At 39.9% G+C, this 11,247-nt stretch overlaps 1 protein-coding gene across 1 annotated transcript in view; it reads left to right on the top strand.

The window, feature by feature from the left end:
• Positions 1–2,314: 2,314 nt before the first annotated feature.
• Positions 2,315–11,247, top strand: part of rai14 (retinoic acid induced 14) — a gene marked incomplete at its 5' end in the record, with an annotated part of 32,068 nt that continues 23,135 nt past the window's right edge. Inside the window, one exon of the mRNA XM_079235444.1 lies at positions 2,315–2,350. Coding sequence (XP_079091570.1) covers positions 2,315–2,350 — 36 coding nt within the window. The remainder of the gene's footprint in view (positions 2,351–11,247) is intronic.

Genomic DNA, 11,247 nt, shown 5'->3' with positions numbered 1-11,247 from the left:
CAGTGACGTAGACCAGGTGGCATTATACCACGCATCAACAGCACAATCATACAGCTCAGACACGTTCTCACCTGCTTCAATAAGTTGCATTGCAGTGCTGTTGCGACATATCATCAAAACGACTTGATTGACTGGCTGTTTCTCAACCTTAGATATGATACACAGCAGTTCACACATTGCGGAAAGGCTGCTACATATGTTTTAAATAAACAAAAGCTGAATATGATCCTCTGTGGATCATTGTCAAGCCTGAGTTATGGAACATGTATGCATTATGGGACATGTATCATCCAATTTTTTGGAGCTTGGAAGTGTGAGGTTAAAGGCTCATGGGAGTTTAGGGGTCTGGTCCAAAATCTGAAACACACACTGCGGTGAATTGACAAAACAAATTATGTTAGTAAAAGAGTACGACGCATTTGTATTATTATGTTCCAATTAACTGTCTTTTAGCTGTGTGAGTTGTGTGGGAAATCCCTACCCCTTTAACCAGAACGTGAATGGGGCACAATGGAGAAAAGCAGAGTGCTCGCTCGCCTCGGTCACGAGAGCACAGGGGGAGTGACGTCACTTTCCTAAACCGGGCAAGAGCCTATGAGTAGAGTCCCGAAAGCGAGAGACAGGCAGGAGTAGTGAACAACCGTTAATGTATGCGGGCCGAGCCGGGCCAGTGTGTCGGGGCGCACTGTTTTCTACTCTTTTATGCATCCTCTTTCTGCTGCTCGACAACAACGGCTCGCTGTTTTCTCACCGGCTCCGTAGCTGCTCTGTTTTTGGCACAAAACGCGGTTGTGTGTCACTTTCTTTTTTGTGTCCAGCCCTCCTGCGACTCGCAACCGGGTAAGTGTGTCCAGTGATTTCATGTCATGTAAGTAACATTAGTTGTTGGTCGAAATGATGGCTCGTCGTTTAAAAAAAAAAAGAAGCGTCGTAACTAACTGTTTGTAAGTCTCAGTTGTAAAATGAAACGGGTAAAGCTCCTGGTACAAAGTGCCCAATCCGATTGTTTGTGCACAATGATGCACAAGTCGCGCGCATTTTATACTTTTTTTGTGCTAAACGAGTTGCAGCCTTACCCATGTTTGTGCATGCATTCGCATAACTTCCATTGTTTGAGGTGGGCACTATGCAAATATGCACAAGTAGCTACTTGATAAACTCTGCTCTGAATTGTTTGATTGTAGCAGTCGACTTAATTCGTGGTCCAGTTGAAAGTGTGACAATAGATTCAGTAGTTAAGTTTGCTGTCTAAACGCGAGACAACATATTTGTTTCACATTTATTAATTCCGCCTCTGATGGGTTCGCAAACCACCGCCACTTCTTCACTGCTGTTTTCAGCCCATATGTCCCCAATGGGCTGTTGGTATTTTACAGAACATGAAGATTTGGATGTGGAAGGCAAATGTATGTTAATCTCGTTGGTTTGAAAGCTGCCAGAGGAGCCAATACATGGCTGTCCTTGATGGACCCACCTAATAAAACCAAAGCCCATGTAAAGACTCTTTGAAATCGGAATAACTCTTTTTAACGCATGCTTTGTGTCTGCAAAACATTTATGAAAGCATACATTTTAATATTATTCCTTCAGGACCTAACTGCCAGTTATCATTGCAAAGAGGCTCAAGTTGCTTGCATGGTTCTCCTCAAGTTGCTTGCATGGTTCTCTGGGTTGAAATACAAGCAGACACAGAGGGACCTGGAAATAATAATAATAATAATAATAATAATAATGATGATGAAGTGAGTGAGTAGACTAATCTGGACTGGAATGCTATTTTGCTATTTCAGGCATGACAAATTGGAAAATGCGATAGGCAGTTGCCCAAAAATACAGTCACCAGACATCCTCACGGGTTCTGTGGTGATTTTAAAACATCTTTATAGGAAACAAAGATCCGGATACCATTTCCAACAACAGGTTTAACTTAGAAGTGCATTTGTTACGCAACGTCCATTCCCAAAACTGCCCATTGATTGGGAAGGAATCGTTGAGATTTGTTCCAGATCAAATAGAGAGGGCTGTGATCATCAAACTCATTATGAAAACATTGTACACATTTGCTTTTGACAGTGTCAAACTGTTGATGTATTAAGGCTGTAAATCCCCGCTGCTGCACTGCACATTTGCACCTAATATTGACTGTAACGTGGATATAGTGTCACATAAATCATGTAGTTTATTCTTCCAGAAACATACAAATCCCACGTAAAATGGAGGCAAACATAACTGAGCTTGAGTTTAAACATCTGTCTCTTTCATTCACAGCCTTGACTGAGTGATTGAGTGTTTGACTGCATGGACCGGACTGAACATGAAGAGCCTCAAAGCAAAGTTTAGGAAAACTGATGTAAGTACTGTAATACTTGTTCATGCAACCATGTGTGCACATGTGTACGTCTGCATGGCTGAGTCAGTGTCTGTGTATGTATGCCTTGAGCAGTTGCGGATGATTTATGGCAGACTTCCTCAACCTTAGATCAACAGCACCCCACTGCTTGTTGATATTTTTGCTATTTAGGAATAATAAATAGGCTGGGAAAATAAAATACATAGATTGTAATCACAATGCCTGTATAATCCATGATCATTTTAGGATCATGGCACCCGCCATGGTTTAGGGCTTGAGAAACCATGATCAATGGGGTCAGCAATATGACAAATTGCTTTTATACAGACAAGTTGAGTCTCTTCGGAAGATGATCCACATGTGATGCAATTTCTTTTCAACAAAGACCACAGATATCCTGAGATGCTTTGACTCTGCATTGCTCCAGATGAGGATTTGATCTGCTGACTGTGAATCAGCCTTTAGGGAGGGATTTTTCAACGTCGGTTCAGTCATTCATTTGGTCACAGTCTAAGATACTCTACACTCACAGGAAGTGAGGCGTCTCCACAGCGCCTGACTCATCTGTTGTCACAGTGACCGTAATGACACAGAGCCAAATGCCAGACAGGAAAAAGCTGGAGGGTTGGGATGAATGGGATAAGTTTTATGGGATGAGGGAGTGTCAGAAGTAGAGAAGTTGGCGAATGGAGAGAAGAATGCCGACTAAATGAGATACTTGGTTTAAGTGGACAGTTTCCATGAGATTAGGAGTGTGTGGCAGGGCAGGATGATGAGCGCTGGTTAAATGTCATGCTCTGTTGAGAGAGATACCGTCCAGCAGAGGAAGAATTAGGTGGAGTACATCCCTGTGTTTACTCAATTATAGCCACAATATACTGCAAGGCAGAACCAGTGCAAGGATGTGTGGAGAGCTTTTGAAGAGATCATCCTGAGGAACATTTAAATGTAGAATTAGAACTATTTATAAGGAATACAGATGCAAATGCATATCAATAGAAAAGAAGAAAAACAACAATTTATCCTAAGCGTCTGATTTCATCTTTAACAGCCTGCCCTTTTACATGGATCGACAGCCTAATAATTAGTAAGTTATTGCAAATTCAGTCAGCTATGTGGGGGAGTACAATAGTGTCCATTGTTCTAGAAAATATTGAGTCCAGAATTGGGCAGCAAGGTCACAGTAGTTCCTCCTGAGTGCGTAACATGGATGGTCGCTGTCTCACCTTGCTTGGGTGTTTACCAGTCGAAACCAGCGTTGTTACAGTGAGAGTTGTAAAGCGTTTGAGATGGATGCTTATCGAGTGGAATGCTTGTCGTCACTGAAATAGCCGTTCGTAGGCGGCATGAGAGAAGAAAGGGAAGCGCAGTGGATGTGCATGTTGCTTAGAAACACGACTGAAGCCATTCGCAGTCGTGCGTGTCTTTGCAAACCTCACACCCACACACATTGTTGCACTTTGATAGCCTTGCTGTCTAATTATTTTTCGGTTCATCTATGAATTTTAATAAATCCCTGTTTTTGTATTTGTGCATTGATATGATACTGTTTGGGGAAAGGAAACAATTGAGCTGTTGAACTGTACCAGTGTTATAGAACCCGCTCTCTTGCATTCAAGCTGAACACACATCACATAATAAAATGACCCTAATGAGGCATTATTGTTTTAAAATTAAATAACTTAATAAAGTCTGACTGCAATAGCATGTTTACTTCTAATTAAACGCATATATCCCAATTATATTCTAAGTTTGGACCAAAGATAATTATTTTTTAATAAATAAAAAGATCCATAGATATACTTTTAAAAATGTAATTCAGTGAAGTACACATTCGTTTTGGATGCAGAGGAAACCTGAGTAAAATGTTGTCTGTACTGTAGTGCACACATGATCATTAAAATGAATGGTCATCATTAAGATTCACAGAAAAATGTTTCACAGGCCAACATGTTTATCCTCTGAGCCAATCGTCATTCCATTGCTCTTTATAGAAACCCCGAACAACCATAATAGAAAGCAAATATGTCTGTGGTTCTATTTTAGGCTGTGTGTTTCAGTGACCGATTTCTCAGGAATGTTCCCCCCCCCAAACCCAAAACAAAATAAAAGAAACTTAATGCCTTCGTACATAGCTGTACTATGAAGTAAAGACATTTCCAGATAATGTGTAATGGAATCTGTGCCGAAGTCGAATCTGTTCTCAATGCTTCCCTTTGGGGATCCACCTCCAGCCCAGTGAACTGAATGCAACCTTTACTCACCTTCTGCACAACGTGAGGCCTGGAAGATAATAAAAGAAAAAGAGCTCTCACTTCAATGTGATACAGGCGGTAAAGGGACTAAGTGTTGAGCTGGATGATATGGCCTTGATTGTGTAAGTAACACTGAGCTGCAGGAAAGTGTGTAACTGATTTATGAAAAAAAACATCTAGAAGTTTTGATTTGATGCTGTGGTAGAGTCATAAATGATACCTTGGGGTGTGGATAATACACTTAATTTATACCACTAGCTAGTGAACAACTTGCTAACACAATTTGACTTGTCACTTTTCATCATGTCACTTAATCACTATTTTTTTTTAAATTCAAATAGAGATCTTTCTCAGACCTTTTTTTGACCTTCCAGCATATTTGATTGTTACACACATCTCTGTTTGGCAGCAGAAGTACCATGTAAACTATCTGGTAAACTGTATAGGCAGGCAGACTCGGCAGAATGTGTCGCCGGGTTAATTAGATCGGCTTTCTCAAACACTGCACTGGAAGGCCGAGTAGTGTGAAAACGCCACCTACGCTTGAGGTGCGCACGCATTTTAAACCTCAATATCAAACATCTTTCTTGATGCACAAAAAAGATTGACTGAGAACTGAATGAGTGAATTTTCTCACAGATTATCCAGCAATAGTAATGACTATTTCTATCTGCACTGGGATCATCATGGCTGTGTTGTGGTGGGACGTTTTAGACATTACATTTTTTACAAAATTCTGTTCGTGTCAGTCGCTAAAGTATCACCCGTGTTGCATTATCAGCAGGTTTGTAGTTATACAAGGTCAAAGTGAATTGGAGGAATTCTTTTAAGTGTGTGTGTTCTGAAATGTTTGTCTGTCTGCTAGACTCTGTGTCTGCGTTTGAGTGTTGTTTCTGTCTGTGTCTGTGCCTGAATATGTATTTGGAATACATCCCTGACAATTTGGGATTCTTTTGTGGCTCATTTCAGCTAAGCCTACTTGGCCAAACTGTGTGTGTGTGTGTGTGTGTGTGTGTGTGTGTGTGTGTGTGTGTGTGTGTGTGTGTGTGTGTGTGTGTGTGTGTGTGTGTGTGTGTGTGTGTGTGTGTGTGTGTGTGTGTGTGTGTGTGTGTGTGAAGACAAGCAGACGCTGTAATCTGGTTTCTGGGAATGGGGTTGGCGATCAGCCACAAGGAGACTTACAGGCATTTTGCTTCAGCCATGTCTGAACAATCAGCTGTCAGAGATGGTTTTGCTGTGACCTGCAACGATAATGTTAATATGAATGTTTGTTCTGTGTTGTGTTCAAACTAGGCCTCTTTTGTTTAATGTCGGCTTGGAATACAAGAAGACAAAGATTTAGCGCGTTGGGTGGTTTTGTTGGCAGTGAGTTTTGATACTGAAAACATAATGCTTACTTTACTTTGTTAAATATCAAGTGTTCATATGTTCAGCTGTACAATCATTTTGCCAGTTTAAAGTCAACAGTTTTATTTAAATTAAGAATACATTGATAAGACTACACATCTGAACATTCAATTCTAGGTTTTGGTACTTTTGAATACTTATTGCTACGAATACATTTTGGTTGAGAACCAAAGAAGAACAAGAAGAAGTTATTGTGGTTTGATCACCAGCCCTAAATGGTAATCTCTGTAATATTTAACATGGAGTAATGTAAAACAACGACAAGCCCATTCTATAAGGTAGAAAATCACTCTACCAACATAATCATTTTCCTGAAACAACCTTCATCGTCGTAAAAACAGTCATGTGTAATTAGTTTGAGAAAATCTTAATTAAATCTTGTAACGTGCGTCGACCCTTTGAGACCACATTAACGACGTGTCCCTGCTGTTTTGAGCAGCGCTGCTCTAAATGAGTTAATTTGTTGACACTGTTATCTTACTCTCAGCCCCTTATGACCATCCCCCAAGCACATTACACGCACACACACACACACACACACACACACACACACACACACACACACACACACACACAATCTGTGTTTGTTACTACGTGTGCATTTTATTGTTCAGAGTGGTTCTGGTATTAAACCCTCACCCAGACCCTCGTACTGTCACACTACATAAACCTGCCCCCCACCAGCCGCTAGACTAAGCAGGATTACTCGGGGCTTTCTCACACACACACACACACACACACAAACTTTCACATCCATGTGCGTAGACCGGTATCCACAGCATACGGGAAGACACACACACACCCTTCCCTCCGCATCCAGTGTCCCTGTTTCTAATTGAAGTGTGGATTATACTGTCTCCTCTCACTCAACACAGCTGCTTCATGGCTTCAATTAATCTGAGCTACACGACACCGGAGACTAAACTGCACGTTTGCTTTTTGTTTTCATTGTTGGCACTTATTCAGATGAATATATGGTAATCTAAATTAAGCTAGGTGAATACTGTAGGAACAAAGTCCTTATTATGAAGAGTTTTGACATGTGTCTGCTGTGCTAAGTGGAGCAGCACTGCAACAAAAAAATCACATGCTGATCATCTGAAGGCATAAAAAAAATGTATTTTGTGTGGTTGAAAACATTAAACCATGTTTCCCTTCCTTCTTAGCACATTGGGGAAAACACACCATACTTTTTTAAAAGTTGAAGCCATACTGTCACACAATACAAATGATTCTATAGTAGCACAATAATGCAGCATCATTTCAATTATATAATGATAATAATACACTTTATTCATAAAGAGCTTTTCAAAATAAAGTTAAAAAGTGCTTTACATGGTTAAAACAAGATGAAAACATTCCAGGACAGGAGGGGGAGAAGGTTTCTTTAAACTGAAGCCCAGCTACTTGGCTCTGTTTGGTTTGGCCCAGTCTGACTTGGTTTGGCATGGACTGGTTGGGTGTAGTGAAACGGTATTGGAGCTGGTAGTGACGGTAAAACCTCAGAGACAGCCCAGCATTAATCTGGGAGAGGAGGTGGAGGAAGGGTGTGTGTCTGTTGTACATGAACAGAGATGAAGCTGAAACCATGAGTCAGTTAGAAAATATATTATCCAGTTTGATGATTGATGAATTGTTTAAGCTACTTTCTTAATTACAAACATTGTCTGTATCCAGCTTCTCAAATGTGAAGATTTGCTGTGTTTCTCCATTTTATATTACATATAATTGTACACTGAACATATTTTTAGTTTTGGACTCCTGGTCGAAGAAAACAAGACTTTTGAAGAAATCATCTTGGTCTTTAGAAAAATTGTGTTGAGCAATTCTTTTCAACATTCTATTGGTGAGACAACAGTGGTGAGAGTGGTGCAGGGTGACATAGTTTTGTAGGCCCACCCATGAAGCACTGCATCTCTAGACAAAAAACCAAAGGGATCTTTCCATTGGAGTATTGCAGAAAATAAGATCTGTGGCAGACACAAGTTTATGATACTTATGCGTTTCTTTCAGCAAATTAATCTTGAAAACAAGACTTTTATAAGTCTTGTAGGGCGTAATCAAACTACTCCACGGTCGCATGAGCTCGAGTACAAACACAAGGTGGTGAAAGCGGACGAGTCGGCGTGATGACGTTGTGTAGTCTCATTTAGCCACTTGTAAGCAACTGCCTTTTAAAGACACAATCCATCCTCAGAACTTCAAGAGGGGTATCTACTCACATATTTAATATAGTAGAACAAAACGTTAAAATCTCTTAAGCTTGTGTTAACCAAAGACCTTATTTAATCATCTCAGCACTATGTGACATTACATGATTACTGGTAACATTCCTACTGCTTTTCATGGCACATTAAAGGTATTAGAGCAGCTGTTGTCATGAGCAGAAAGTAAATGTCATCTTGCCAAATGTTATTTTTGACTCCTTCTTATAACATGGATCGGGTCTTCTACTGCCGTTGTTGACAGCAATAGCCACTCTGGTCGTTATCCTAAAGTTTCAGTATTGATTTTGATCCCAATGGTTTCTAATTGAAAACATAATTTACACACTTAAAGTAGTTTAAATGAATTCTAGGAAAGGCTTGGGTAAATGGCTTAGAGCCTGTTTAAACATGGATCCAATTAAAGCAGGAAGTGCCCATGGGATCTATTTGATTCCTTATTGCCTGTGTACATACAGAAAGACAGTCAGGAAACCTGCTCGTCAGCAAATACATGAAGCACTGAGCGTGGTAAAAGCAGACGGGTGAGAACTTTGTGTCTGTGCATGCGTTTGTATGCTCATTTTTGTGTGGGTGTGTGTTTGTGCATGGACTTGCTTGTTTACTGGTGTGGGTGTGATGACATGATGCAAGGTCCTCGCATCTGCTTTATGTATGCGCCTGTGTATATGTTAATGATGATATGTTTGTGAAGATACATTTATCAGTGTGAGTATAAAGTCACAAGACTGTCTGTCGACATGGTTCAGAATTACATGCAGATGAAGTAATAGTGTGAGACCTAACTAATCACTGATAATGATGTCGGCACCAGAGAGAGAGACAAAAGCAGATACGGTGGATGAGCGGAGTTCAGTTGAAAGGTTGTAGAAAAGGGGGAGGAGTTGTGAAGAATAATAACAAAACGGAGACGAAGATAAAGGAATAATGAAGAACAAGATAAAGGAGCAGAGCGTTGGAAAGAAAGTGAGGTGGAAAGAAACCCTATATGAGCGCGGAGGTCAGTCTGGCTCCCCCGCCCCCAGGCGGGTTGTTTAGTTTGGCCTGAGCCAAACTACTGGAACAATATTCATGCTCGGAGATGGATCGAGGGAGGGTTAGACTCAGTTCACCTGAAAAAACCCCATGAGAACTTTACTTCATGAGCGACCATTGCATTTCTTGATTTGCAGTGTACTTCCAAGGGCTGTTTCTGCTCGCAGACTCATGATTTAAGTCATGGAAAAGTGACAGTCAGTTTTCCTGTTTTCACAAAACGTTTGTCCCTGGAGCTCAACAGACAGATCAGTGAGACTATATATATATATATATATATATATATATATATATATATATATATATATATATATATATATATATATATATATATATATATATATATATATATATATATATATATATATATATATATATCCTGATATTAATTAATTTATTAATTTGACTCTTTGTCCACTGACACATGCATGAACTATCCTGATTCCCAAGTGAAGAAAGGGTTGCCATATATGTTTGCCCTACTCCACTGACTTCATGAGCAGACCTCCAGCGTAATGAGGCTGGTTGCTTTCCAAGTCCAGCAGTGTTTATTTATAGGGCAGGAAAGGCTATTTGTGTCAGGAGGAAGTGTTGCATGAGTGCTATTTTTTTTACTGGAGGTCTGCTTGCACACATAAATGTCTAATGCTGGACTTCTGCATCAAATTAATTAAATGAAAAGAGCAGTGTCAACATGTGTATGTAATGAGTTCTAGCAGAAATATAGTGTACATATAGCAGGGCTTGTGTCTTTGTGGCAGCCTATAATGCACAAAGCAAATGCACTTTTATTTTCACAACTCCAAGAGTCACGGTGGCCTCATGGTTTTCCTGTAACTGCACCAGTTGTTTATGAGAGCAGCACAAGTAAAAGCAGTCAAATGAGAGGTAATTAGAAAAGGTCAAAAGGAAATGCCCACTAATGGGAGTATTTTCAAGCTCTGACACTGAAGTGAATTGAAGAGGGTCAGGGGGGCTGATGGATGACATGCTGACAGTTTTGTTTTCAGAGAGAGAGAGAGAGAGAGAGAGAGAGAGAGAGAGAGAGAGAGAGAGAGAGAGAGAGAGAGAGAGAGAGAGAGAGAGAGAGAGAGAGAGAGAGAGAGAGAGAGAGAGAGAGAGAGAGAGAGAGAGAGAGAGAGAGAGAGAGAGAGAGAGAGAGAGAGAAAAAAAATTCAGTTTATCATTTAAAAGACATATACACTTTAGGACAGAACAGCCTTATTCTTAAATAGTGTGACGCATACACACAGTGCGTGTTTGTTTTCATAGTACTTGAATCAGAGAGTCTCAACAACACTCCATTAAGTAAATGCTTAATGGAGGAAAGTAAAAAAGAATCTCCTTGGCAGTCTTGGATGTCTGCAAAATAGATGCAAAGAAGCACTCTTGGCAGACTTTTAAGTGTTAACATAGCTGTTATTTAACGTCAATAGTGTTTCAAAGGGGAACTCTATTGATTTCTTTTCTTTTTTTTAGAAGTCTGTTTACAGATCGTGGAGTACAACATCATGTGAAAAATGTCCTATAAAGGCTATATTAGCCACTACTAGCATAACACATCCGAATAGCCTATCCAACTGTTGTTTGTTGAGTTGCATTGTTGGTAATGTAGGTGCCAGATTTTATCAAGGAAGAAGAAATAAATAAATAAACATACAGTATTTATATTTGCTGGTGTTCATACACGGACAATATATCAACTGCACCAACGTTCCCTAGTTTTGAGCTTGAAATATATGTAGTGGGGAGATGGAGGGTCCAGTTAAATTGCAGACAATCTATTAAAAAAAAAAACGTTGTCAAATGAGAAAAATTCAGATGATGTCAATTTATTTCCTTATGTGTGGTCCAGTTTGGGCAGTATTGTGAAATTCATGGCAGAATCTTTTATCATGAGAGAAACCATCTGTTATTTGTTTTACAGTTTTGTCTACCAACTCTCTTATTCTGGGTTTGAGTTTCAATGTCTAGT

This window comes from Taurulus bubalis (genome assembly GCF_910589615.1).
Source record: "Taurulus bubalis genome assembly, chromosome: 19".
NCBI classification, from domain to species: domain Eukaryota; kingdom Metazoa; phylum Chordata; class Actinopteri; order Perciformes; family Cottidae; genus Taurulus; species Taurulus bubalis.
Note: the sequence above shows the minus strand (reverse complement) of the source record. Positions and strands in the feature narration are given on the sequence as shown.